A 26,608-nucleotide genomic window follows, 5' to 3' on the forward strand; every position below is an offset into this window, starting at 1 on the left:
GGGATGATATGGCTGTAATTATCTGGCCTCTGAATATTTTCATGCAAAAATGGAGCTTTTTCAAATTTGGCAAATTCCCTTCGTTCCGTCGTACAAAGTGGGATATCATTGTGATCTGAGTCGAAAACCCCATCCCGCCGCGTCTTTAACTAGCGACGCCCAAACGCCATATACACGATGCCATGCCCATGTGTCGCGAAAAAAGTTTGTCCATCGTATCCATGCTTCTTCTCCCACGCGTAAAAACACACACCACCGGTTGCCCAAGCCCGGGCGACGTAGGGACTAGTACGTCGCCGTGCGATTCGTTTTCTTCTGGTAGAACAGGTCGGTTCGCGAGCTGCCGAGGTTGATGATCTTGGGGCACCCGTCGCGGTCCTTCTCGAGGCGCGTGCACTCGAAGCAGTAGAAGGCGTCCGAGATGCCCTCGCCGCCGCAGACGACGCACTTGTTCTGGTAGTTGCCGAAGGAGCACTCGTCGCAGATGCGGACGAGGGTCGTGGGCCGGACGTACGAGTCGCAGACGGGGCACTTGCCGTCGCACTTGTCGCAGAGGCGGCCGATGGCGATGCCGGCCTGCTTGCGGCACATGACGAGATCGCTGGAGAACGGGGGTCAGTATTGAGGTCTTCGGGGCGGGTGGGAGGGGGGTGGGATGACGTACGGGTGATGGCGCGACATTTTGGCGGTTCGAAAGAGTGGCGGCCGCTGGGTATCTCGAGGGAGTGGTTTGGGGACGGCCTTGGTGTTTGTTGTCGCGAAGTCGCGGCACTTTGTACTCGACAGGGCGTGGAAGAAAGTTGACGGCGCTCAGCAGCCTCGCCACCTCTTCTCGATGTTTCTCCATCCGTTATTGGTACGGCCCCAGTCTGATCCGGGCCGAGGTGGGGTACTCTGCGGGTCGCCTCCTCTGAGTGGCTGGACCCCGCTGACAAACCTCAGCCTTGGAGCTTGAGCTGGAGCTTTCGAGCTTCACCACGGCGCAACGTCGCATTCAACGTATCAAATCAAGGGGTGTCAAATTTCTATTTTTCTTATATACTACCAAACCGTCGCGAATCTCGAATCAGACTCCGGAGTCTGCGCGACATCGAAATGGCGACAGTTACGGAGTACGTCCTGTTGCACCTTGGGAGAGTACGACTAGCTGACAACGACGACAGGGCGCCCGCCGATATCATCGACGCAGACCACACGAGCCCCAAAGCCGACGTTTCGCAGAAGCGCAAAGCCTCCAACGTTTCAGACGAGCCCGAAGACACCTCAAAACGAGCCAGGATCGAAGACGACGACCGACGCGACGCACCCAGCCAGTCCTCGCCCACGGAACCGAGACGCCGCGAATCGGACGCGGGTGCAGGCACCGGCCCCGGTCGCAGGGGCGCGGCTTCGAAAGAGGAAGAGAAGAAGCGCGGGAAGAGGCTATTCGGCGGTCTGCTGAGCACGCTGAGCCAGACCAACACCAGCTCCCAGCACAAGAAGCGCAGGGAGATCGAGCAGCGGCAGCAGGAGAGGGCGCAGAAGCAGAGGGCGGAAGACGACAAGAGGAGAGCCGAGAAAGTGGCAAAAGTTACGGAGTCGCGCTGGAAGGAGCAGATCAACTATGACGAGAAAGTCGTGCGTGGTCACTGTCTCCCTTGCGACGATGACATGGTTGCTTACGCCCCGCGCAGATGAAGACACGGCACTCGAACATGTTGGCGATGGCGCACTCTCTCAAGACGAAAGCGCAGCCCGCGATTGTATGTATTACTTCCACGGCTGGTTTTGACCGCGCTGACCGAGTCTTTAGTTTTACCGGCCATGGAAACTCACGCGAGAACAAGAAGACACGATCGGCGACCAGCTGCAGGGCGTCAAGGCCACGATAGCCAGAGAATTGGATGCCTTCGAAGAGCGCAGGGAGGAGCATGAAAAGCGGTACGGTCGAAGCAGGCCACCTCCGGAGCAGGAGGAGCCCGCGCCTGCGGCTGTTGAGAGTTCAGCGGACGCACCTCCGGCCCCGGACGCCATCGTGGTCGATGCCCCAGCGGCCGAGACCACGACGGCACCGTTTCACGATAAGAATGACGACGCCGACGTCGTCGAGGATGCCGAGGATACGGTGATATACTGAGGCGCCGAGTTACCGCGGCTCTTACAAACTAATATGTTTTTCTCATCATTTCTACTTCAATAGGTTCTTTGGCGCTGGGGGCATGGGTGCTTGCTTCTTCGAGGGTGGGTGTGGAAAAAGTTTGGACGTCGCGGACACGATACCAATTGGGCGTTCAGAGCAGCATTTTAACTTAAAGATATCCAACGAAACAACAACCTGAAATTCGATACCAAGACACTGAAGACATCATCCCGCGGACCGGTCGAGGCAATGCGCTGACTCGGGGCCGGCCGAGTGACGTGTGATGGGCTTCCCCAGCTGGTGGATCCTCGTCACTAGCAGCCGTTCTGCCGTTAAAGAATCGACGGGCGCGTACATCAGGGTTCGCAGATTTTATAATCCGCCGACCTGCCTCGGAAGCCGACGTCGTCGTCACCACGAGATGACACAATGGTGGTGCCTTTTCGTGCAAGGGGCTCCGACTCGCGGCGCCGCGGATTTCACGTCGTCTCTGCTCCTGAGCCTCGGCATCGCTGCGACGCGGACGGGGGCGCTAACGATTCCACGCCAGGGACTCCGATGGCACGACATGCGAAGGGCCCCGCGCGGGTGGGGTTCCCGGCCACGCCGGCCCTCTCTGGTTCTCTGCGCTGCGCGGCCCCACGTCGCCTCACAGCTCCTCGTCGACCCAGAAGCTTGCCCGCTTGCCCCTCTCGTGGGCTCTTCTGGGTTTGTTTTCGGCGTTGTTATCCCGCTTGTGGTTTTATCGCGAGTGCGAAGCTTGTTTCGTCGTGTCGAGCTACCTAGGCCGAGGCTCACTCACACCGCTCGTACGTTCGAATGGTTTCTCAGCACTCGGGATTGGCATCGCGTTCCCACTCATGACTCGGAGTTGGCGACTCGGGGGGAAACTGGCATATAAAGAGAGTTCGGACGGTTTCTTGATCCCGCATCCCGCGCCGGTCTCCTGCATGCCACTTCTCGGACCACTTGCTCTTTTTCGGCTATTCCCCGCACCGTCGTTCGTTCGGAGATCGGCCGTTTACCTAGCAGGACCTGGCCTCGGCCTGATCAATTAGCTCACATAAAAGCTCAGACGACCCCCTCCGTCACAGAGCCTCAACCGCAATGTCGCTGGCACTCACCCCCGACCATTCCTACGCGTACAACATGACCGTCGACAAGATCACGCCCAACGACCCCCGCATCGAGCGGAAGCAGGCCGATGTCCGGGGCAAGACCTACTCCTACCTCCACGGCAAGCCGGAGGGCGGCGCCGCGCCCAAGGGCACCGTCGTCCTCATCCACGGCTTCCCGGACATCTCGCTCGGCTGGCGCTACCAGATCCCCATGTTCCTCTCCCTCGGCTACCAGGTCGTCGTCCCGGACTGCCTCGGCTACGGCCAGACCTCGTCCCCCGAGGCCCTCGAGGAGTTCACCCTCAAGAGCATGGCCGACGACGTCAAGGCGCTGAGCGAGCACGTCGCGCCCGGCGAGCGGATCGTCCTCGGCGGCCACGACTGGGGGGGCGCCCTCGTCTGGCGCGTCGCCCTCTGGCACCCGTCCCTCCTCCGGGGCGTCTTCAGCGTCTGCACGCCCTACAACGCGCCCACGACGCACTGGTTCGACCTCGCCGACCTCATCGCCGCCGGCAAGTTCCACAACTTCAAGTACCAGCTCCAGCTGCGCGGCCCGGACGTCGCGGACCGCCTCACCGCGCCCGCCGACATCCGCCAGTTCCTGCAGGGCATCTACGGCGGCAAGGGCCCCGACGGCGAGCTCGTCTTCACCACGCAGGAGGGCGTCGTCTTCGAGAACATCGGCAAGATCGGCCCCACGCCGCTGCTCAGCGAGGAGGAGATCGCGTACTACGCCGACAACTTCGCCAGGAGCGGCCTGCGCGGGCCGACCAACTGGTACCGCACGCGCAAGCTCAACTACGAGGAGGAGCTCCCGCTGGCGGAGAAGGCGGAGAAGGAGGGCGGCGCGCCCGTCAAGGTGGCGCCGCCGAGCCTGTTCATCCTGGCGAACCGGGACGCGGCGCTGCCGGCGTCGATGGCGGCGGGGATGGAGCAGCACTTCGAGGACCTGACGCGCGGGGAGGTCACGGCGACGCACTGGGCGCTGTGGGAGGCGCCGGAGGAGGTGAACAAGCAGATCAAGGCGTGGTTGGATAGCAAGGTCAACAAGCCGACGGCGAATTTGTGAGTTTTCATTTTATATCGACTGGACGGTCACACACGGCTTCACGGCAACCTTTTGGGATTTTGGGAATTAACGTTTTTATGAAAAAAAGGCAGGAGTAATATGTAGTCGGTAATGACTAGAGATGATGAATGAACATGAGATTTTGTCAAGCGAGGCTTGTGTTTTCTCCGTTGATTTGATGCTCGCGCGTCTGTCTGCAGCTACGTACATGAGGGTCGTATGCGACATTGCGCTTCCCTCAGAGCTTTTTGTGTCTGGCTGGTTGAATGTACGGCCTTCGACTGCCTAGATCACGCAAGACCAGTACCATGTATACACATCGCGCCCGTCTCCGGTTGTTACATATTGGTCTGGCCAGCCTAGGCGGCCTTGCGCACTTCTTTCTAAGTAGCAAAGGATCCCATCGCATGTTTGAGGTATCGCGTGTGGACCCGGCTGTAGCTCTAGGTCTCGAGGTTCGGCATCGTCCGCCCGTGGTCCGTCATCGAAATCGGCGCGGGTTTGAGATTTCTGACATGGCTGATCGCCCCATATCCCAGACCTTCACTTGAGCGTAAACTTCTGACCGGCGACGGCGGGCGCGGCCGTCTTCTTCTTGTTGGGTTTGCCGCAAGAGGCGCAGGAATCGGCGCGATATGCGCACGACTGGCACAGGGCGTGGCCCTGGGAGACCTTGGTCTTGCACTTTGAGCACGCGCTCGAGTACTGGGCGTACGGGTTCTTGGCCGCCTTGGAGAGGAGCTTGCTCTTGCCGATGCCGGTGCTTCCCAGGGTCGCTTTCGAGGACGAGGACGATGAGGTGCCGGAGCCGTGGTAGATCTCGCTCTTCTTCTTGACGGAGGGCGTCGCGAGGGTGCTCCCTCCCTTGCCGAGCTTTGTGCACTTTGCGCAGACCATTGCGAGTGATGGTTGAGGACGTCGTCGTGGGGTGTTTGGTGGTGGTTGAGGCGATGGACCTCGGAGCAAGACTAGATAAGACGGCTTATCTAACCTTGAGGCTGAGAAGTGGCGGCTGTGGCTGGACGTTGGTGACGCAACATCACAGGCTTCCGCGTTTAGACGCTTCTGCTGAAGTTCCCGGTGGGTCCGAGGCGGACGTGAGGGCGGAGCTAGCAGCCTACGGAAGCTGGGATTCGCAAACGACACTTGTCGGGACCGTGGGCGGTAGCCACAATAGGGGCCCTTTCTGAATGTTTTCTCTCTTGGTTTTACGGGGTCCCCAGCCACTCTGGAATTGAAACTGGATCAGCTCATCAGCGCTCTTCAGCGATAAGTCGCGTCGCTGGCCAACAGGACCGCTCCGCGAGGGCGAGCCGTGGGCTATCGGTACCGGGGTGAGGAGTTTCCAAGGCGGCAGAGAAATTCGTCTGGTCAATTCGGACGAGCGAGAGTGGCCGTATCCACCGGTAATCACAGATCTCGGGGGGGTTGACGAGAAATTTTGTTTGTTTTGCGGGAGATGCTTAATTATTGTCCCCGACGATTGGAAGAGGATTGGAGGGGGGCCCTGGCTCTGCCAACTCGCCTCGCCCTCTCGTCCCGGTCTGGCGTTGTTCGGTTGGGAATTTGGCACCTGGGGGATCGCGTCTGAGCGACGACGCAAGTCCTCCAGCAAGGACCGTGAACCGCAGCTAAACCGATGGACTAACGAGTGTCGTGCTGTTGGTTGGCTTGTGTCAATCTCGAGTGGCTGACTGACGCAGATGCAGATGTAGATGCAGATGGGCGGACAGACAAGCCCGAGTTTCCGTGCAAATGTCCGTCTTGTTCCCCGGATTAACGATGGAGGGGAGGAAAAGAGCCCCGAGAAATCCTTCGCGCCAACGCCAACCGTCCCAGTCTGCCCTGTCGTCGTAGATGATGTGGCTGGACCTGTCTTCAGCTTCGATACGGATAGTGTAGGTACGAGGAAGAAGATGGACTTCGAGGTTGACTGCAGCCGCTAAGAGGGTAAACAGCCCACGAATAGCAACAGGCCCCACGTGTCCCCCTTCAGTGGAGCTGCCACCCCCAAAATCATGCCCAGGCTGCTAGGCTCCCCCGTTTCGCAGCGAAGAATTGGCTGGCTGGCTGCGGAAGCACTGCAAAACAGCGCCGCAAAACAGAACCAAAAAGCGGCATGATGAAAGTATCTTTTTGGTGTATCTGAACCAAAGAGATACATACACAACAAGGCCGCAGCCGAGCCCGCACTGCCAGCTGCGACCTCCCCCGGGGCCAACCAACCAAGCCCGGTACTGCCACCTGCCACCCACCTTCACCTTCGCTGCACTGCACTGCACTGCACTGCTTCTCTCTCTGCCAGTCGTCTCGTCTCGTCTTGTCCCGTCGCTCCCTTGCGCCGCCTGTTCAAGCACCAGCATCCTCAAACACGACTATCCGCAGATCCCATCTTCCCGCAGACGAAACTCCTCGCATCACCTCAATTCTTGGCCACTGGTCTCCAAGATCTCTTCTTGTTTCCTCGACCGCCACAAATCATTCATAGCGACTGCGTTGCTTTGCATTCTGGTACCTCTTGGAGAGAGTACTTCGGTCCTCTCTGCCCGACTTCTCGACCTACCTACGTCTACGCCTACGTCGCCCTGCACCCTCCGCCCGTTGACGTAGCGCGAACCCGACCACTGTGTAATCCTAATCCTGCGCCAAAGGAGGCTGTGCTGCAACATACGGATTGCTGGGCCACTCTTTTTTTCCCGCCAGCTACAGAGTACCACCACCAACGAACGCCCTACTGCGGCGTCGATTCTCACTGCCGTCGTCGCCGTCTCGTCTCGTCGTCCATCTCACCCGCTGCGGCTACGAATCCCACGAATACCCTCGTCGAACGAATACGCTCCCGAAATACCGCCCTTCTTCGATTCCATCGCTCCTTCATTCATGTGTCCGGAAACACGACCTTAATCCACAACCCCCGACTTCGCATGCTGGACATTCCTACAGACTCGCACCTTGATCGCCCAGCAACGCAACCAGTCTCCCCCGCATGGCTGGACGACCGACAGGAGGTCCTCCCGGAGGTCCCTCGAATAATGATCTGCTGTTAGATCTGGACAACGATCAGCCTGCCTACGGCGGCGGCCAGCGATCCGCGATGAACGATGACGACCTCATGCGATTCCACGGCCACGATCAAGACCAGGCCCAGGGCCGTCCCTCCGTATCCTACGACGACTTCGTTGGCGGAGGAGGTGCACCGGCAGGAGGACACAATGCGCAACAGCCTTCAGCACTGAGGCCGCAGCCCGGTGGTCTCGCGTCCCCGGGCGCTCCCGGCGGCGCTGCTTCCGGCACCCCCTACATGCAGAGGCATTACAGCCAAACGTCAGAACTGAACAACTATCAGCGATACGCCGACGACTTCGACGACTACCCGGACGGACACGACTCCTACTACCAACAAGGCGGAAGTGCCACGAGCCAGAACAATGTCGCAGATCCGTCCGCCAGGGCCAACGCCCGGAACCGTAATAGCGTTCTCAGCTTGGGCGGCGGCTTCTTTGGCCGCATGAAGAATAGACTGGGAATGGGTCAGGGCTACTCAGAGATGGATCTTCCCTTAACGGAGGCAGGTCGCGGACGGGAACCTGGCGCGGATCAACAAGCCAAGCAGGGCAAGAAGTTCGACATGGGCAACTTCAAGTTCGGATTCGGTCGCAGCAAACCCGACCCCTCGACGCTGGGCCCGCGAATCATCCACCTCAACAACCCGCCTGCGAACGCCGCGAACAAGTATGTCGACAACCACATCTCGACGGCCAAGTACAACATTGCGTCCTTCCTCCCCAAGTTCCTCTTCGAGCAGTTCTCCAAGTTCGCCAACATCTTCTTCCTGTTCACGGCCGCGCTGCAGCAGATCCCTAACCTCTCGCCCACCAACCGATACACGACGATTATTCCTCTCTTCATCGTCATGCTGGTCTCTGCAGGCAAGGAATTGGTGGAAGACTACCGCCGGAAGCAGGCCGACAACGCGCTCAACACGTCCAAGGCGCGCATTCTGCGAGGCACCGGGTTTCAGGAGAGCAAGTGGATCAACGTCGCAGTGGGAGACATCATCCGCGTCGAGTCGGAGGAACCGTTCCCTGCCGATCTGGTCCTCCTCGCCAGTTCCGAGCCGGAGGGTCTGTGCTATATCGAAACAGCCAATCTTGATGGAGAGACCAACCTGAAGATCAAGCAAGCTCTCCCAGAGACATGCCCCATGGTGAGCTCCAGCGAGCTGAGCAGGCTTGGCGGTCGCATCAAATCCGAGCAGCCCAACAGCAGCTTGTACACGTATGAGGCAACTTTGACAATGCAAGCCGGTGGCGGTGAGAAAGAGCTGCCTTTGAACCCCGAGCAGCTCCTCCTTCGTGGTGCAACTCTGCGCAACACTCCCTGGATTCACGGCGTTGTCGTCTTTACCGGCCATGAGACAAAGCTCATGCGCAATGCCACGGCAGCACCCATCAAGCGCACCAAGGTCGAGAAGAAGCTGAACATCTTGGTCCTGGTCCTGGTCGGCATCCTCCTGGTTCTTAGTGTCATCTGTACAGTGGGAGACCTCGTCCAGCGTAAGGTCGAGGGCGAAGCTCTCTCATACCTGATGCTGGATTCCACTGGTTCCGCCGGCGACATTGTGAAGACTTTCTTCAAGGACATGGTCACCTACTGGGTTTTGTTCTCATCGCTTGTGCCCATTTCGCTTTTCGTCACCCTGGAGATGGTCAAGTATTGGCACGGTATTCTCATCAATGATGACCTCGACATCTACTATGACAGAACGGACACCCCTGCAAACTGCAGAACATCCAGCTTGGTGGAGGAACTCGGCATGGTTGAATATGTCTTCTCCGACAAGACCGGCACGCTGACCTGCAACATGATGGAGTTCAAGCAGGCCTCGATTGGCGGGATTCAGTATGCGGAGGACGTTCCGGAAGACCTCAGGGCTACGATCCAGGATGGTGTTGAAGTTGGAATCCACGACTACAAGCGACTCGCAGAGAACCTCAAGGGCCACGAAACGGCTCCCGTCATCGACCACTTCCTGTCGCTTTTGGCCACCTGCCACACGGTTATCCCCGAGCGAAGCGACGAAAAGGGCGGCAAGATCAAGTACCAGGCAGCTTCACCCGACGAAGGAGCCCTCGTCGAGGGCGCGGCTTCCCTGGGCTACGTCTTCACCGACCGCAAGCCGAGGTCTGTCTTCATCGAGGCGAACGGACGGGAGCAGGAATACGAACTATTGGCCGTCTGCGAATTCAACTCCACCAGAAAGCGCATGTCGACGATCTACCGATGCCCCGACGGCAAGATTCGCGTCTACTGCAAGGGTGCCGACACCGTCATTCTCGAGCGCCTGAACGACCAAAACCCCCATGTTGAAGCCACGCTCCGTCATCTGGAAGACTACGCCTCCGAAGGTCTGCGAACACTGTGTCTGGCAATGCGCGAGGTACCCGAGCAGGAGTTCCAGGAATGGTTCAAGATTTACGAAAAGGCATCCACCACCGTCGGTGGCAACCGTGCCGATGAGCTGGACAAGGCCTCGGAAATCATCGAACGCGACTTCTACCTCCTTGGAGCGACCGCTATTGAAGATCGCCTCCAAGATGGCGTCCCGGAGACCATTCACACTCTGCAGCAGGCCAACATCAAGGTGTGGGTCTTGACTGGTGATCGACAGGAGACTGCCATCAACATTGGCATGAGTTGCAAGCTCCTCAGCGAGGACATGATGCTCCTGATTGTGAACGAGGAAAGCGCCGCCGCGACGAGGGACAACCTGCAGAAGAAGCTCGACGCCATCCGGACACAGGGCGACGGAACCATCGAAACAGAGACACTGGCCCTCATTATCGACGGCAAGTCCTTGACGTACGCTCTGGAGAAGGATCTGGAGAAGCTCTTCTTGGACTTGGCCATCATGTGCAAGGCAGTCATCTGCTGCCGTGTCTCCCCCCTCCAGAAAGCACTTGTCGTCAAGTTGGTCAAGAAGTACCAAAAGGAAGCCATCTCTCTCGCCATCGGCGACGGCGCCAACGACGTGTCCATGATCCAGGCCGCCCACATCGGCGTGGGTATCAGCGGTATGGAAGGTCTCCAGGCTGCTCGAAGCGCCGATGTCTCTATCGGACAGTTCAGGTACCTCAGGAAGCTCTTGCTGGTGCACGGTGCCTGGAGTTACCAGCGTGTTGCCAAGACCATTCTGTTCTCATTCTACAAGAACATCACCTTGTACATGACGCAGTTCTGGGTAAGTCTGCCTCGACTCCGATTTACGTCACGTCTTCTAACCTTCATAGTACACGTTCCAAAACGTCTTCTCTGGTGCGGTCATTTACGAATCCTGGACCCTATCCTTCTACAACGTCTTCTACACCGTTTTCCCTCCCCTGGCCCTGGGTATCCTGGACCAGTTCATCTCCGCGAGACTCCTTGACCGCTACCCTCAGTTGTACAACATGGGCCAGCAGAACCAGTTCTTCAGACTGAAGATCTTCGCCGAATGGGTCGCCAACGCCATCTACCACTCCATCATCCTCTACGTCTTCGGCGAGCTTATCTGGTACGGTGACCTCATCCAGGGTGACGGACAGATTGCGGGCCACTGGGTCTGGGGCACAGCTCTTTACGCCGCTGTCCTGCTCACCGTCCTCGGAAAGGCGGCCCTCATCACGAACAACTGGACAAAGTACCACGTTCTCGCCATCCCGGGCAGTATGCTCTTTTGGTGGGGTTTCATCGCGCTGTACGGTACCGTTGCGCCCATGATCCCCTTCTCGGCCGAGTACCACGGCGTCATCCCCAAGCTGTACAGCAGCCCGGTCTTCTGGCTGCAGACCATCTCTCTGGCCCTCATGTGTCTACTGAGAGATATTGCCTGGAAGTTCGCCAAGCGCATGTACATGCCGCAAACCTACCACCACATCCAGGAGATTCAGAAGTACAACATCCAAGATTACAGACCTAGGTACGTCATCCGGCCGCGTGTGCATTTGTTCTCCAGTCGCTAACGTCTCCCCAGAATGGAACAATTCCAAAAGGCCATCCGCAAGGTGCGCCAAGTACAGCGTATGCGTAAGCAGCGCGGCTACGCCTTCTCCCAGGCAGACGAGAGTCAGACGAGAGTGCTCCAGGCGTACGACACGACACAGCAGCGTGGTCGCTACGGCGAGATGACCAGCTCGAGACCTCAAGGCAGGTAATAGAGCATGTTCGTTTCGGCTGCCGTCGCGAAGAAAGAGAAGAAGAAAAAAAAGATTCCATGATGATCACGACGAAAGGGGGGGCCGGCTGCGTGTTTTTTTATTCAACTTTTTATTATTATTACTGGTGTATTCCCAAACGAAATGGTAATGCAAAGGCAGCGACGACAGCACGATGTAAAACTTTTTATGTTGGTTTTTCTCTCCCTTCTCGCTTTCCCCCTATTCTTATATGCATGCATGGTCGGAGGGGGTGTCCTCTACGACGACGAAAAAGGAGGGGGTTTACCCAACGGGCTGGGCGTTCTCACTTCTTTTTATTTTACTTCCTCCCTCTCTGCCTCTCCCTCTCTCGCTCTCTCGGGTTGTCTCTCTCTCTCTCTCTCTCTAGCGAGGAGAATAGCACATGGACAAGCCACATACGGCGCGCGCAGGCATGTCAAGGGCCACGTCACCCGCTTGGGGATATGACGACGAGGACAAAAAGGGAATATGTGGTGGAAACCCGTGTCAAGACGCGGCAGGTCCGAGCAGAGGGGCAGAGGAGGGGATGACAGATTCAAACGATCTTGGTGGACGAGCTGCGTATGTGAGGGGAGGTGGGAAAGTGTTGTTGTTGTTGTTGTTGTTGTTGTATGTAGAAGATATGGACGAACCAAGAGAGTCTTGGATTCGCAGACAAGTTGCTTTTTTCAGTAGGGGGCCGGCGGGCGTTTTTGGTTCGAGAACCATGGCGAATTGACCCAATATCCTCTTCAAGTCACACCGTGTGCTACTTTCTTGCCTCGTACGTCTCTCTCTCTCTGGTCAATACCTTAACGGCGTCACATCACGATCCCATGTCAAGAGTGTGTTTAACGTATGATTAGAAGTCGTATTGATACCTAAAAAGCTCTACTCCGCCTCACCCACAATCGCGTACGGGGCAACGGCGTAAACTATGAACACGAAGAGAAAACACCCTATCACTCGCAGCAGCCACAATCCTAGTCCGTGGCGAAACGGTCCGTGAATCGGAACGTCGCCAGACCCTCCTTGAAACTGCTCACGATGCCGCCCACGCCGTCGGCCGAGTAGACGCCGTTGCCGGCCTGCACGCCGAGCGCGGGCGACCTCTCCAGCGCCGCGCCGACGGCGCCGACGGGCTTGCCCCACCGGTACGAGTCGATGACGAGCTGGGCGGGGCGGCCCGCGGGGTACAGCGGCGACCGGTTGGTGCCGTTGAAGAGGCTCTCGGCGCCGGCGGCGACGACGACGCCGTCGAACGAGGTGGCGTCGGCCTGGGAGTACGTCATGTCCACGCCGCCGCCGAGGGAGGAGGACAGCAGCTTCTCGGCGACGACGGTGACGAGGACGCCCTCGGCGGCGAAGGCGTCCTTGAGGGCCTTGCCCTGGGCGACGGACCCCTCGACCGCGAGGCTGGCGAGGACGCCGACCTTGAGGGTGGCGATGGTGGGGAGCCGGTTGCCGAAGATGGAGAGGCCGCGGGTGGTGCGGTCGTGGTAGAACTTGGGGTCCGGCCGGAGGCGGTCCATGCCGAGGGCGTCGGCGACGCGGTTGGCGATGTCGTTGCTGACCCTGTTGAGCTGGGTGAGGACGTTCCGCCTGACGACGTCGGACTCGATGTGGCTGGTCTCGAAGCGGATGGCGTTGACGAGGAATTGCTGCTCGACGGGCGTCAGGGAGTTGTAGAACAGGCGCGGCTGGGACCAGTGGTCGTCGAAGGTGTCGGAGATCTCGCGGACCAGGTTTCCGGTGCTGGCGCGTCCCGGGGCGGTGAAGAAGCCCTTGCCCTGCGTCTTGTTCGCCTGCGCCGGGAAGCCCTTGTTCAAGGTGTTGGGGGTGTCTGCGTGCACGTCAGCGGGTGTTCGTTGCGCTTGGGGTGTGGAAGACCTACATGGGTACTTGTTGCGGTGGATGAAGTTCTGGCCGGCGCCGTCGCGGTTGTTGTTGTGGATGGGGGTGATCGGACGGTTGATGGGCAGCTGCTCGAAGTTGGGGCCGCCGTGGCGGTTGATCTGCGTGTCCAGGTACGAGAAGATGCGGCCCTGGAGCAGAGGGTCGTCGGTGAAGTCGATGCCCCTGACGATGTGGCCGGGTTGGAACTGCTAACTGTTAGCTGCGTCATCTGTAGCCAAGAAGTAGACGCACCATGATCTGCTCGGTCTCCGCGAAGTAGTTGACCGGGTTGGCATCGAGCTTCATCTTGCCCAGCCTCTGGAGAGGTGCAATCTCCTCGGGCACGATCTTGGTGGGGTCCAGCAGGTCGAAGCCGTACTTGAGGACATCTGTTTCCTCGAGCACCTGAACGCAGAGCTCCCATTCGGGGCCGTTGCCAGATTCGATGGCATCCCAGAGGTCCTGACGGTGGTAATCGGCGTTCTTGCCGGAGACGACTTGGGCCTCCTCCCAGACCAAGCTTGCCTTGCCTTGAAGGGTCTTCCAGTGCCACTTGACAAGCTTCGAGTTGCCGTCCTCGGTCACGACACGGTATGTGTGCACGCCATGGCCGTCCTGAAGTTGTTAGCTGTGGAGTCGGAGCCGGGTGGCGGGCTTACCATGTGGCGGTAGCTTCTGGGAATGCCGTATCCAGCCATTGCCCAGAACAACGTGTGCAGCGTACTTGTTTGGGAGCTGAAGAAGTCCCATGCCGAATCGTGCGCAGTGGCGGCTTGGGGAATTTCCTTGTCTGGTCTCGGCTTGACGGAATGGATCAGGTCGGGGAACTATGGGTGCGTCAGACGATGTATTCCAAAGAGTAAATGGGGCGATAATCACCTGAATCGCATCCTGGATAAAGAAAACCGGAATATTGTTCCCCACGATATCAAAGTTGCCCTCGTCCGTGAAGCTATTCGGTCAGCGACTATGTGTATACAAGTGCCAACCTACTCACAATCTGGTCGCAAAGCCGTGAACGTCTCTGGCGGTGTCCGCACTCCCTCTGGATCCGGCAACGGTAGAGAACCGCACAAACGTCGACGTCTGCTTGCCCTTCTGGCTGAGGAAAGAGGCGGCTGTGAGGTTGCTGTAGTCGCTGTAGCTGGTGAAAGTCCCGTAGGCACCGGCGCCACGGGCGTGTACGGCTCGTTCCGGGACCTGCGAGCACGGCTGTCAGTCAGAGCAGTGGAGCGGCGATTCGGATGTAACGCACTCTCTCGTGATCGAAATGGGTGATCTTCTGGCGGAAGATGAAGTCTTCGAGCAAAGTCGGGCCGCGGATCCCAGCCTTTAAGCTGACTTGGTCCTCGATTGGACCACCGACATCTGAAGTGAGGAAGCCCTCGCTGTCGTCGAGTTCGGCACCGGCAAGGTGCTCACGAGACCCATCACTGTCCGATCTGGCGTTGATGTTGGCCGGGTCTGCGAACGGACAGCCAGCAGAAGTAAGAGAGGCCAGGCCGAGACCGGCCAAGAGCAATGCGGTATGCATATTGGGTATGCGATCAAGAGGATGCCGGTATGTTCGTAAAGCGTCTTCTCGAAACCGATCGGCTTAGGAAAGAGAAGAATAGCCCGGAACCCGTGGGAGAGAATGGGATCAATAGAGACGGGGAGAGACTACTTATGGGCTTCCAGAGGCTTGGGTTGACAGGCGGAACTCACAGGTACAAACAGAGCAAGAGACTGGGGAAAGCATAATGATATCAGTCGAAGGCCCGATCGGGACGAACGACATCGCGTCCGAGCACTAGCTCAGAAATGTTTCGCTCTTGCTGCTCCTGGGACATGGGAATCAGACCGAGAAAGAAGTCTTCACCAACCCTGGAAAACGGCACTAAGACAAGGAGCTACATGCCCAGAACAAAAACACATCCACATCCCGGGCGTGCGAGTACAGTCCGCCGCCTCTTGCGAAGGAGGCACGCCGGCAATTCCAGGAAGTGATAACATCATAAACACGCCGGGGAAGGGAAGCTCTCCACAAAAAAGGTGGACGGGAGGAGGAAAGAGGGGTGACAAATGCTGTGAGATTGGAAAACCCATCGCTGTGATTCATCGCGGAAGCGCCCACGGTCCCGGAAGCTCAGATGCTGTGTGCTCCCAAGCTCTGCCTTGGCCTGCATTTGTGCCTCATGGGGCGAAATGCAAGACCAAACAACCCCAATGGTACTACCATTTCAAATGGGCATCCGGCTTATTTCGACACAAGGTTACATCTAGACGAACGTGGGCCCCAGACAGCCCAGATGCACCGAAGCTCGGTCCGGGCTGGGTTCTGGCGCACCATGGGGAACGTGGTTGGATGGCGCCGTTGCGGCAGTTGGGACGACGGCGCGGCTTGACTAGATTAGTCCAAGGTCGGTGGGCAAAACATGCGGCTGCGGAAGATCGAAGCCGGCGGCGGGCGATGCCATCATCCAAAGTCTGTGCGAGTCTGTGTGCCCTCCTGGAAGGGCGGGCACACGTCTTTCTTGGCCCGGCAGCCATGTTGCCATGTGCGAGGCAAACACACAAACACGACGGAAGCGACCGCGCTGTCTCGTGGTGATTTTTCTGTGCGACATTGGAGGGGAGGAGGGCCTGGCGATGTGATGATTCTCGCACCGCGGCGTACGTAATACCGGGTCTTGTCGAGTGAGATGGACGACGTGAGGAACGGTCAGCCTTCTCCACGGGAAGTAAGCCCTCTGTCCACTTTGTCCAGTCTATGACGAAGAGTGATGGAGAGAAAAGTCGAACTGGGACGACATTGGGGCTAAAGAACCCGGCCAGCAGGCAAGACAAGGATAACGGTTGAGATGAATTTGGTCCCGGGGACCCTCGTTCAAGACGAGTTGTAGCGTTTAGACGTGCTCACTTGTGATGGAAAAGGGCTGGGTACTTTTGCCAAGTCTCAGTGGGCGAAAGAGGCGGGCGAATGAGACAGGAGCCCACGTCTGCATACAGCTTCAAACCCCGGCGCTGGTGTGGAAAAGGAAAAGAGCTCGCTGCAGGAGGTTGAGGTTGAGGTCGAGAAGGCCGAGCCGTCATCGTCATCGAGCGGGCCCTTTTGGTGGGGCCGCTGTTCGCTGATCATCCGGGAGGAAAACGTCCTCTCACAGCTCTGTAATACGAATACAAATCGCCTCAGTCGAAGCCGAAGCGTGGCCAGGCAAGGGTTATTTCCCTCGGCCACATCGCGTGGAAGCGGGTTCACAAATGGGGGTTACAGTGCAGTCCACCTCAACGAAAAGGTTCCAGTAATAGAGTCCCGGGATTGAGGTTCATCTAGGCCAGATGAACGGTCGCAGGCGGCAGGTTCATTACGCCGGGATGATACCCTGGAGTATATGGAGGACGAACCTCTGCTCGCCGGACCATCACAACCGCGAAATGAGACCGATGATCGGGGAGGTCTCATTGAGTCAACCTTTCGGCAGTTTTCGGGGTCGGCAGCTGGGAGAGAAACAAGACCTCATCAAGATAAGGCTTTGAAAGACTGCACGCTTTGAACCAAGGTGTTCGGCACCACAGGTACCCGGGAAGCTGTTTCATTACTGGCAGGCAGACAGAGCACAGAGAAAGAAAAGCATGCGGGACATATCAAATATCCAGACGCCTGAAGGTTGGGACGAACAGAAGAAAAACAAATAAGGGGGTGCCCGCGCTGCAGTCGTCCGGAGATGTGTCCGGGACGGAGCCGGGGGGGCCTGAGGGGCATGGAGTACGTGCTACTGTGACACGCTTCCCGGGTGGAACCGCACAGAGCTCTGCTTCTTTTTCCGACGACGGACGAATGGCCAATGGTGGTGATTGAATTAGCAGCTCGGGTTGGAGGGCAAGAAGAGAGCGTATGATTTGACTTTCCGTCATCCCATCTCTTTCTCGCACATGGATGCTGCCACCAAGACGTGATAAACCATAAATAATCACAAAGTTGAAAGCCGTCACACCTACGGAGCAGCCTCACTGCATAGTGGTCCCCTTATTTATAGAAAGTCAGACGACTTGCCAGCGCTTCTACAAGCCAAGCTTCACCGAAGACGAACTACTCCCATCGGCCCAACCGTCACGGGTCCCGGCTGAACACCACCCTGTGTGTTCCAGACTTGCTTCTGCGACCAAGATGCTAGATGGCAGGATAGAATTCCGAAATCCCGCAAAAGCAAAACTCACAGCCCAACCTCCCAAACCGAACAAAGTGCCGTTCGAAACTGACAAGGCCCATCAGACGTCAACGGCTGTGAAGGACCAGAGTCCGCCTCGCTTCGCCTTTGCGGAGACCCGTCTCCATTGCAATTGTTTCCGTCCTCTCTGCCGAGCCGAGGCCGAACAGCAAACATCCCCAACCGTTCGCTTGCGGGGCCGTTTCCCTTGGTTTGGGTAACCCACACGAACTCCATCCAGAGCCTCTAGTGATTTGAAATCATGGGGAATCGTATGGATTTCTTGGAAGGCAGAAGTTTTCCGACATCGGGGGGACGTGATGGTGATACTGCCACCGACCGATCGAGCCAAATATTCGTTAGCCAACGATCACGTTTCAAGGGTTCAACAGTCACTTCAAACACCACGGGTTGTAGGAACCCGGCGCCAGGTAGATTGTTCTCAGGTTCCCAGCTTATGAGACCCTGAAAAAAAGCAACCAAGGTTTGTCATGACTTCCGATAGACGAGTTTGTTTCGACTGGCGAACGGCTTTGCCTCAGCCGGCTCAAATAGTGTCGCCCCCATTAATGACCGATTTCTGCCATCAATTCACCAACATCAAGATCACAGTTCAAAGATATCATGACACATCAATTTCACACACAGAGTGTTGGCACAGAAAGACGGTCGTATTGGTGGGGTCTTGCTTGAAGTTCATTGCTTTTGGTGTAAATGAGATCCTAGCTCAATGGCATCCGCTGATATCGGCCATGGCTAACCCAATTTTCCCTCCCAGACGCCGCGAAATCCCATGCCCCTTTTTTCTCAGTACACTTTTTTTGGTTGGTTTCCCGATCCGCTTAGTAGAAGAAGCCGATGACCTTGCCGGCAACGTGCTTGCGACGGGCCTCCTCGTGGTCCATGATACCGGCGGAGGTGGTGAGGATGACGTAGCCGAACTGACGGGCAGGGAGCAGCTTGACAACCCACTTCTCGAGGTCGGCGAGGCGGACGTTGTAGCGGGGGGAGATGACACCGCACTTGTTGAGGCGGCCGTTGAGCTGAACGACAATCTTGCCGGAGCGGTGGTCGTCAACTTCCTCAAACTGTGCATACGGCAGTTAGAAATGTCGAGAAGATGTTGTCAATAGGTGAGGGTAATGTTATTCGAAGCCATCACCTCCTCCGAGTTCACTTGTTAGTGCGAGCAGGGTTCAGCTGGTCACGTGGTACTGAGCACCGATGCGAACGCAAACCTTAGTTCCCCTGCTCCCGCAAGTGAACTCTGGCGGAGGTGAGGCGGAGGTGAGTTGGGGAAATGGTGTTCGGCTGTCAATATGAGCCTCAAAGTATACACCAGCCACTTGACTGCGTGCATGCCTCAAGCCACATCACCAACACTGCTGTTCGGTAAGTCTGGTACACAGAACTTCGCCCAACGCGCGCCAAAGGACCGAGTAGAGGGACAACCAGAAGACCATCCGTGCCAATGCGAGCACATCCAAATGATCGGGAGCCAAGATTGGCCTCGAAGGCGTGATGCGTCCCCGGGAGTCCGATGGTGGTCTGTCTGGCTGCCCCTCTCCTTCCTGAGGGCATTGCCAGATGATTGCTGAATTCAAACAAATGGAGAACTAACCTCGCCGATGTATCCTGAAAGACAGTTAGCGAATTGTTGCGGACATATAAAGCTTTGACATCAGGAGAGGAATCCGAAAAAGTTGTAAGATATCCGCGTTCAATATATCGGCTACTTATAGGGGCTGGGTCGTGGGAGTGAAAAAGACGGTCGCCCTAGTTATCAAGCCGAATGGTGCATTCCAAATGTCCCCCGAGAGAAAAGAAGAGAAGAGAAAGAAAAGACAGCAAGGCTGGGTGAAGACATACCGTGGCGCTGCATGACCTGGAGGAACTTGACGATGACCTTGGAGCTGGGTCTGATGAGGACCTGGCGCTTGCCGGCCTTCTCGGCGTTGTTCATGCTCTTGAGAGCGTCGTGGAGAACGGAGGTGCGGACCATTTTGACGGTTGTTGAATGCGGAGATTCTCAAGTCTGAGTGTGAAATGAGGTATCTGCCAACGGAGAAATTGTATGTTAGCCTTCCGAGGCCTGCTGAGCGTGGAGAGTGCCCTCCCAGGCAAAGAAAAAGCTTCGATCGAGAGGAGGGTTCTGCCAGCTCTTTGCTGAAGAGAAGGAGCGTATCAGATGTCATCGTCGTCGTCGTCGGCAAGAAACGGTCCTCCTCGCGAAAAGAGGGAACCGCAGCAGCGTTCGTCAGGAAACCGAGGTCGAAGTCATCGCGTTCTCGTGTGTCGCACGACTCGTCTGATTGCTCCTCTCCGGCATCAAGGAAAAGGCAAGAGTTCCTGCTTTGATCAAGGCGGCATCATGAACATGTTTGCACGTACCTCGGTGGTTGAGTGGTGCCGCTGAAGGTTTGGCAATGGGTTGACGATGGGAGGACGGAACGGGGATGAAGGGAGCGGGAAAAAAAAATTCAGGTAGTGCTGGTCGTCCACCTCCTCAAAAATTCGCCAGTCGGTTGTGGGTGGTCCGTGCACCACCACAAAATTGCCCTAAGCGCACCGGCTGGGCGACCCCACCATCCAGCCAATAAGCGATGTCTGTAATTTTTTCCCAGCGAGTCCCAACTCCCGTTCAATTCGCACAAGTCTCATTTTATTCATAAACTAACCCATACACATTTACAACACCACTCTTCGAGGATCGCACCGACAGAGACTTGACGCAAACTTTCAAGATGGTGAGTCTCCGCTGATTCCCTCTGCGCAAATTGCCCAATGGCGCGAGACTACCGCATTGTCCGCTCGATTTCGTCAATGGAACCGCGGGCGATGCGGGAATCTCGCGTTCGGGCTGGGCCGATCGAGAACCCCCAGGCTTCCTGGGGCGCCTCTTCCCTCCCCCCCTCCGTTGTTGCACGATATCAGATCAGACTCGCTGACCGGTGACTTTGCGCATTTCCACAGTCGGACGTAGAAGAGAACAACGCCCCCGAGGTGGCCGAGGAGGTCGAGGTTTCCGCCGATGCCGGTTCCAAGGGCCAGATGTCCGTTCTTGACGCCCTCAAGGGTGTCCTGAAGCTCGCCCTCATGCACGACGGTCTTGCCCGCGGTCTCCGCGAGGCTTCCAAGGCCCTCGACCGCCGCCAGGCCCACATGTGCGTCCTCAACGAGGCTTGCGAGGAGGAGGCCTACAAGAAGCTCGTCATCGCTCTGTGCTCCGAGCACAAGATCCCCCTGATCAAGGTTCCCGACGGCAAGCAGCTCGGCGAGTGGGCCGGTCTCTGTGAGTTTTGCCCGAGATGGACGATGAGGACGGGACCGTGGACTAACAGGAAACAGGCGTGTTGGACCGTGAGGGCAACGCCCGCAAGGTCGTCAACTGCTCTTGCGTCGTCGTCAAGGACTGGGGTGAAGAGTCCCAGGAGCGCTCCATCCTCCTCAACTACTTCCAGACCGAGCAGTAAATTTGGGTTGGGCTTTCATGATTTGAATTTGGGCGTCACGACGGGGTGAAGGGTATAGAGGGGCGACGGTGAAATTTTGGAACCGCCGCAACGAACGAATCTTTCGGTTGTACTCTAGCTTCTTCAGCTGGCATCTCGAAACAAAAAATGGAGGACTCCCTCTGGAAGTCAGGTCATCTTGCAACATAGGGGCAAATAAAGAGAAACGGCATTGGGCACTCTTGAACCAAAAACGACTTGCGCAATGCGATATCGAGTGATTTGATGCTATGAGTGTGAGCCGAAGCTCGGGAATCTATTTCTTGCCCTCCACCTGGTTGAGCAGTGAGCATGTCTGAAGCAACATGGGCGACGCACTGGCATCCACTTACCATGATGATGTGGTATCCGAACTCCGTCTTTGCCTCTGCGATGACAGGACTTGACGTCGTGCTCGCCGCAAGCACAAATGCGACGTCCTCAAACTTGGGATCCAAGCTGCCCTTCGTCTTCCAGCCAAGAGAGCCTCCTGTGAAACCGTCAGGTCAAACCCCTCATGGCGCAAGTCATCGTAACGATAATTCTTACCCTGTCTGGCCTTGTCCTCCGAGAACTCCCTCGCAACATCGTCAAACTTGGCGCCGTCTCTCAGCTTAGCCAGAGCCTCCTCCTTCTTCCCGTGCTTCTCGCACTAAATCGCTCGTCAGGCCGAATTCCCCAGAATCGCTCAGTTCCAAGACTCACCAGAATGTGGCGCACGTTGATGGACTGCGCGCCCTTGGCCTTGCCGCCCTTGTCGTCGCTCTCACCCTTGCCTCCCTTCTTGCCGCCGCCGGACTTTCCGCCGTCCTTCTTGTCGGCGGGCTTCTTGTCGTTTTTACCCATGCTGGCTGCGTCGTGTGTTGCTGTTGGGAAAATTGGACTCGCAAACGATGGTGGGGGGTAAGTTAGCAGAAGGCCAGAGCTCACCCTCCCTTCTCTCACCCCACCAACCAAGACCCTGGGAGGCGTGTGACGAAATGCGGGGGAGCCGGCCTCAGCCGCCGTCATGTCAGAGACAACACCAGCACGCGTCTGGTTAATGCATTACTACTCCAAATCTCAAACATGGACCTCATCAGTCGTAGGAGCGCTCTTCCACCTCAAAAAAGGCATCCAGTTTGATCGGGGAAAACGCCCCATGATTGACAAACTGCTCCTTTCTCCGCCATGGCTGTGACGCTCGCTTCACTGGACAGTCTCCCGACTGAGATACTGACCGAGATTCTCTCCTACATCAGCGACCTGAGGACGCTCTACCATCTCATCACGGCCTCCCCGGCAGCGGCCCGCGTCTTCAACAGTCCCACAATCGGCCCCGAGATCCTCGAGCTCGTCCTGACAAGCTCCACAGCACCGCAAGTATTCGGCCTGGTCCGGCTCGTGGCCGTCGTTCGGACGTCGACCGCGGACAACCCACCCGCGGCGTCTCTCGACGCGTTCGTCAAGCGAGCCAATCATCATACACAGGCGAGCGGCCGCGGGCGATTCCACAGCACGGCGCCGCCTCTCACCCACACGTACCGCGGGCAGAAGCCCGGCGCCGTCCGGAGCATCCTCCAAACCGCGCGCCGGATCGCCTTCCTGACGCCCCCCTGCCTCGCGTACTACCGTGAACAATGGCTCCGCGCGTCCCCCGCGCACTCGGACGACGACATGCGCGGGTGGGTGTACAAGACCTGGCGGGGCCGCTACGCCGGCCGGCCCTACGAGCCCCAGGACGTCGGCCCGCCGGTCTGGATCGAGGAGCAGCGGGCGGCGCGCGGGTTCTGGAGACTGCAGCTGCTCTACGAGCTGCGACGAGCCGCCTCGGAGAACCGCTTGGGGTGGGCGTCCCCTCGCTGCGTGTCCTGGGAGACCCTCTACGGGCCCCTGCGGTACGAGAAGGAGGAGTTCCTCACGGTGTCGGACTTCGTCGACCACATCCGCGCCCCCGGGGGCGCGGGAACCCCGTGGATCCTCCCGAACCCGTCCGCGACGTCGTGGCCGGACCCGGCGCCGCCGCTCGCCGTCGACGACGAGTCGGGCCGCACGCGCGGGTTCCTCATGAGCCAGAACCCCGTCGGCTGGGTCTACGCGAACATACGGCTCCGGCACTTCCCGCCGTCGCCCATCCGCGGCGTGCCCCTGCACCCGTTCCGCCGGCTCGGCCTGTTCGTCTGGGAGTACGACAAGCTGGTCAGGATGGAGCTGATGTCGCCCACGGGGTACCCGTTCAGCGCCAAGGGCGAGCCGCACAAGATGTACACGTGGCGGAGCCTGGTGGGCGAGGACGTCCTGGCCGAGGTCGAGGACAGCTTGGAGACGGGGAACCTGCGGCGCGAGATGCACCGTCGGGGATCTGTTCAGCCTTCATGAGGAGCTCTCAAGCGATGGTCAACTTTGAGGTGGGGGGCGAAGGCTCGACATGCCACAAAATTGAAACATTCTTGCGAAGCACCTTAAAACTTGTACAAAAACTTGTAAACTACCCATCACTATCAAATAATAATGATCGAGAACATGTAAATCTGCTTTTTGAGAGGCCATGTGCCCGGTCTCTGGAGTGGTGGTACGAGCGCTGGTGACCTATCCAAACCAACGCTTCTGATTGGCCCGCGCCCCACTTCCAACACCGACGCTGGAGGGTACTTGAGTCCAAAAAGTTCTTTCAGCTTTCGCCTTCGGGCATTTGGTCAATTTGAAACGATACAGAGAAGATTAGCATGGCCCCTGCACTAAGGATGACACGCTCAATCAAAGAGAAGCTACCAATTTTTTTTCGTCTTTTTTTGCATTCCACGGAGACGAGAGCGATCTTTCTGATGATGTCGATTTTATTTTTGTGCAACAGGTGCTCGTCGAGATAAAACGAGTTGAAAAGTGCGTCGCGTGGGAATCGAACGGAAAACGTCGCCAAATGCGGAAAAGGCGGGTCAGCAGCCAGCTGCCCACTACCTCATCCGCTCCCTTTGGGTACATTCTTCTTCACGCTCGTCGTATTGAACACACAATCATTGTAATGATGGCATGATTTCAGTGCTTTGAATTATTCAAAATCGTTGGCACGAACTCAGGTCGGAAAAGCACTTCCGTGACGAATTCCATTGCTTCTCCCTCATCACGCTTAAGCATGGCTTGCTCACAAAGGCTCCCATCCTCCACCTCTTCTGGATCATGAGTTGAAGCCACCAAGCGGCGTGATCTTATGGGTCCAAAGATGTCCGGCATCACATGAACGGAAACGAATATGCGTGGTTCATAATTCATCATCATTATTCATAACGCAGTGGTACAGGCTGTGGTAGGTAATACAGGGTATCTCTGAAAATCGCGGCTCCATCCTAGCGTCCCTCCTCAAGCGGACATGATTAGTCCCAATCCACAACCCTCCTGGCCAAGCGAAGCCTTGAACTCGCTCGCACGCCTCCAGTGCTCGCGGTCGATACGCTCCTCCTCCTTGAGCAGCTTGAAGTCGAGAAGACCGTCATCGCCCTTTCGCTGGCGAATGGTCTCGGCCTCGACCTTCTTAAACGTCTGCCAGTCGTCCATCTGCGACGGGCGGGGCACCTGCTGTACCGCATCGAAAGACTTCTGTCCATCGACGCGCTCGATCAGAAGCTCGAGACGGTACTTGTCGGTGGTAGCATCCAGCTTGTTGCCATATTGGCGGATGATGTAACTGGAGATGTTTTAGTTGAGAATCACTGCGGTCGAAAGCGGAAGAACTCACAGTCCATCGTAGCGCACGCCGGCCTGAGGAGCGATGACGCTCTTGAGGCGGTAGCCCCTGAGGATGCGGATCTGCGTGCCGACCTGGGTAAGGAGGGAGACGTGCATGTCGGAGAGGCGGCCCTCGCGGACGTATCGGTAGAGGTTGCCGCGGACGTGCTCCTCGCGGCCGGTGAGGAGGGGCAGGGCGGTGACGCCGTACTTGCCCTTGGTGGGCTTCTCGATTGCGGTGCCGATGATGCCATCGCGGTGGGCGCAAGCAAGGTTCAGCCACCAGCTACAGATGGTCAGCATTCAGTGCTCCGGATGTCAAGTGTTTGGTCGACGTACTGGCCAGGTTCGAACTTCTGGTTTCCCTCTAGCTCCGAGACGGGTTCGCGACAGCTGTACTGGACAGTCCACGATTCGAGGGGATCCTGCCCCTCGGGCGTAAAGCTGATGTCGCGCATCTCGCCGCCGACGGACAGGCTGCGTTGGCGGACTTGGTCGATGGAGAAGTACTGATCGCGGAAGCGGGTGCGCCACATCTTCTGCAGGCTCTCGGCGACGGCCATGTCGGCGCGGAAGCGGAGGGGGATCGGCGATGGACGGTGGGCGGGGTCGAGGATGTCGGACAGGAGCTTGTCGAGGCGCGCATACTGGAGAGTCTCGAAGTCGAGGGACGGTGTGTGGCGCAACTCGTCCTTGAGAGCTCTCTCGAGGAGGCTCTGGATCTTGTCTGCGTCGGGCCCCAGGCTCCTCTCACGGCTGAGGCATGTTCGGACTGAGTCGCAAAGCTCGAGAAGCTCCTCCTTAGTCGGGAGAGGCTCGACTGAAGGAGATGGAAGAGGGGCTAGGTCGATGTTAGAATCTGATGGGATCGTCTCGTGTCTGCGTCTGCTGACCTGATCCGGGGTACCTCGCAAAGTACGTTTCCGATGCTCCATCCAACTGGAAAGGGGAGCGGCAAGGCCTGGTCATGACTTGAGTAGGCGACATGGCGACGAAGCTCGTTTGGGCTGATGTTTCAAGGAACCGATGTCGTATAGTTGATTCTAGTAGGTGTTGAAAATCGCATCTACACGTTTGTAGAGTGGTTGTCGGGTTCGTGTGTGGTGCTTGTTGTCGAGCTTAGGGGTGAGGACCAAATGGGAGCTTCAAGATCGAGGAGGATAGGACGATGGCTTATATGGGAAGTAGGAGATGAGAGGATAGCATGAAGAAAAACATGGTGTTTGAGCTAACAAAGTATGCACCCCTGGCTGACAGGCCCCGAGGCGACGTGAAATCCCCGGAAGGAGGCATAGTTCGCGCTCCCGACGGCACTCGCCATGAGACAGACGTGTGCAAAAAGGGGAAAGCAGCATCCGTTGGACCCAGACAGCTGGGTGGGAGGTCCACGATCGGGTAGGGACACCGATGAGTTCATCGTGTTCCTCAGCTGGTGGCTTGGACTACCGAGGGTTTGGTTCGGCCTGACAACGAAGCTTGGGACAGTGGCACCGACGACTTGGATCTCATCGGAAGCTGTTGGAGGTAGGGGGTGGCCGTCTCTGGGAATCCGGTGGGATGGGTGGCCAACGGCGACATTGGAGAGGCGCCTCGATGGCTGTAGATGTTCTAGGCTGGTGGCAGTGGAAGGCCGCACTTGAGGTTGCTACTGCCATCGAACACCGTGACGGCCAAGAGAACGTGGGACCGCTGAGACCTCTCACCTCACCCCCTGTGGCCACTGAGTTCCGGGGAGTTGCAATTGTCCGGGGCGTCTATGGCTTACGTCCAGGGCGCAAATTTCTTCACTGTTTAATCCAGCTCCGGCGATGCTGCAAGACATCTTGT

General features: G+C 57.6%; 11 protein-coding genes across 11 annotated transcripts; 5 read left to right on the plus strand and 6 right to left on the minus strand.

The window, feature by feature from the left end:
- Nucleotides 1-285: 285 nt before the first annotated feature.
- Nucleotides 286-786, minus strand: CkaCkLH20_09798 (pre-mRNA splicing factor ini1; the record flags this gene model as incomplete). Its single annotated transcript, XM_038892513.1, has 2 exons — nucleotides 286-601; nucleotides 665-786. The coding sequence occupies 2 exons, from the start codon at nucleotides 784-786 to the stop codon at nucleotides 286-288; spliced, it is 438 nt and encodes a 145-aa protein (XP_038742080.1).
- A 309-nt stretch (nucleotides 787-1,095) lies between these two features.
- On the plus strand, nucleotides 1,096-2,116 carry CkaCkLH20_09799 (uncharacterized protein; the record flags this gene model as incomplete). Its single annotated transcript, XM_038892514.1, has 3 exons — nucleotides 1,096-1,617; nucleotides 1,674-1,742; nucleotides 1,793-2,116. The coding sequence occupies 3 exons, from the start codon at nucleotides 1,096-1,098 to the stop codon at nucleotides 2,114-2,116; spliced, it is 915 nt and encodes a 304-aa protein (XP_038742081.1).
- Nucleotides 2,117-3,226: 1,110 nt separating this feature from the next.
- CkaCkLH20_09800 (uncharacterized protein) lies at nucleotides 3,227-4,306 on the plus strand (the record flags this gene model as incomplete). Its single annotated transcript, XM_038892515.1, has 1 exon — nucleotides 3,227-4,306. The coding sequence occupies one exon, from the start codon at nucleotides 3,227-3,229 to the stop codon at nucleotides 4,304-4,306; it is 1,080 nt and encodes a 359-aa protein (XP_038742082.1).
- A 543-nt stretch (nucleotides 4,307-4,849) lies between these two features.
- On the minus strand, nucleotides 4,850-5,203 carry CkaCkLH20_09801 (microtubule-associated protein CRIPT; the record flags this gene model as incomplete). The annotated part of the gene is made up of 1 exon (XM_038892516.1): nucleotides 4,850-5,203. The coding sequence occupies one exon, from the start codon at nucleotides 5,201-5,203 to the stop codon at nucleotides 4,850-4,852; it is 354 nt and encodes a 117-aa protein (XP_038742083.1).
- A 2,089-nt stretch (nucleotides 5,204-7,292) lies between these two features.
- On the plus strand, nucleotides 7,293-11,499 carry CkaCkLH20_09802 (phospholipid-transporting atpase; the record flags this gene model as incomplete). The annotated part of the gene is made up of 3 exons (XM_038892517.1): nucleotides 7,293-10,547; nucleotides 10,597-11,264; nucleotides 11,319-11,499. 3 exons carry the CDS (start codon nucleotides 7,293-7,295, stop codon nucleotides 11,497-11,499), a joined length of 4,104 nt encoding a protein of 1,367 aa, XP_038742084.1.
- A 986-nt stretch (nucleotides 11,500-12,485) lies between these two features.
- Nucleotides 12,486-14,932, minus strand: CkaCkLH20_09803 (catalase; the record flags this gene model as incomplete). Its single annotated transcript, XM_038892518.1, has 7 exons — nucleotides 12,486-13,345; nucleotides 13,397-13,604; nucleotides 13,651-14,013; nucleotides 14,058-14,225; nucleotides 14,278-14,350; nucleotides 14,396-14,598; nucleotides 14,654-14,932. The coding sequence occupies 7 exons, from the start codon at nucleotides 14,930-14,932 to the stop codon at nucleotides 12,486-12,488; spliced, it is 2,154 nt and encodes a 717-aa protein (XP_038742085.1).
- Nucleotides 14,933-18,430: 3,498 nt separating this feature from the next.
- Nucleotides 18,431-19,590, minus strand: CkaCkLH20_09804 (40s ribosomal protein s22; the record flags this gene model as incomplete). Its single annotated transcript, XM_038892519.1, has 3 exons — nucleotides 18,431-18,676; nucleotides 19,210-19,223; nucleotides 19,458-19,590. 3 exons carry the CDS (start codon nucleotides 19,588-19,590, stop codon nucleotides 18,431-18,433), a joined length of 393 nt encoding a protein of 130 aa, XP_038742086.1.
- Nucleotides 19,591-20,372: 782 nt separating this feature from the next.
- On the plus strand, nucleotides 20,373-21,061 carry CkaCkLH20_09805 (ribosomal protein L7Ae/L30e/S12e/Gadd45 family protein; the record flags this gene model as incomplete). The annotated part of the gene is made up of 3 exons (XM_038892520.1): nucleotides 20,373-20,507; nucleotides 20,562-20,880; nucleotides 20,937-21,061. The coding sequence occupies 3 exons, from the start codon at nucleotides 20,373-20,375 to the stop codon at nucleotides 21,059-21,061; spliced, it is 579 nt and encodes a 192-aa protein (XP_038742087.1).
- A 295-nt stretch (nucleotides 21,062-21,356) lies between these two features.
- On the minus strand, nucleotides 21,357-21,925 carry CkaCkLH20_09806 (uncharacterized protein; the record flags this gene model as incomplete). The annotated part of the gene is made up of 4 exons (XM_038892521.1): nucleotides 21,357-21,395; nucleotides 21,433-21,569; nucleotides 21,629-21,731; nucleotides 21,785-21,925. 4 exons carry the CDS (start codon nucleotides 21,923-21,925, stop codon nucleotides 21,357-21,359), a joined length of 420 nt encoding a protein of 139 aa, XP_038742088.1.
- Nucleotides 21,926-22,249: 324 nt separating this feature from the next.
- On the plus strand, nucleotides 22,250-23,437 carry CkaCkLH20_09807 (uncharacterized protein; the record flags this gene model as incomplete). Its single annotated transcript, XM_038892522.1, has 1 exon — nucleotides 22,250-23,437. The coding sequence occupies one exon, from the start codon at nucleotides 22,250-22,252 to the stop codon at nucleotides 23,435-23,437; it is 1,188 nt and encodes a 395-aa protein (XP_038742089.1).
- A 978-nt stretch (nucleotides 23,438-24,415) lies between these two features.
- Nucleotides 24,416-25,768, minus strand: CkaCkLH20_09808 (uncharacterized protein; the record flags this gene model as incomplete). Its single annotated transcript, XM_038892523.1, has 4 exons — nucleotides 24,416-24,740; nucleotides 24,792-25,067; nucleotides 25,121-25,622; nucleotides 25,675-25,768. 4 exons carry the CDS (start codon nucleotides 25,766-25,768, stop codon nucleotides 24,416-24,418), a joined length of 1,197 nt encoding a protein of 398 aa, XP_038742090.1.
- Between the last annotated feature and the right edge of the window lie 840 nt (nucleotides 25,769-26,608).

This window comes from Colletotrichum karsti (assembly GCF_011947395.1).
Source record: "Colletotrichum karsti strain CkLH20 chromosome Unknown Scaffold36, whole genome shotgun sequence".
Classification (NCBI taxonomy): Eukaryota; Fungi; Ascomycota; class Sordariomycetes; order Glomerellales; family Glomerellaceae; genus Colletotrichum; species Colletotrichum karsti.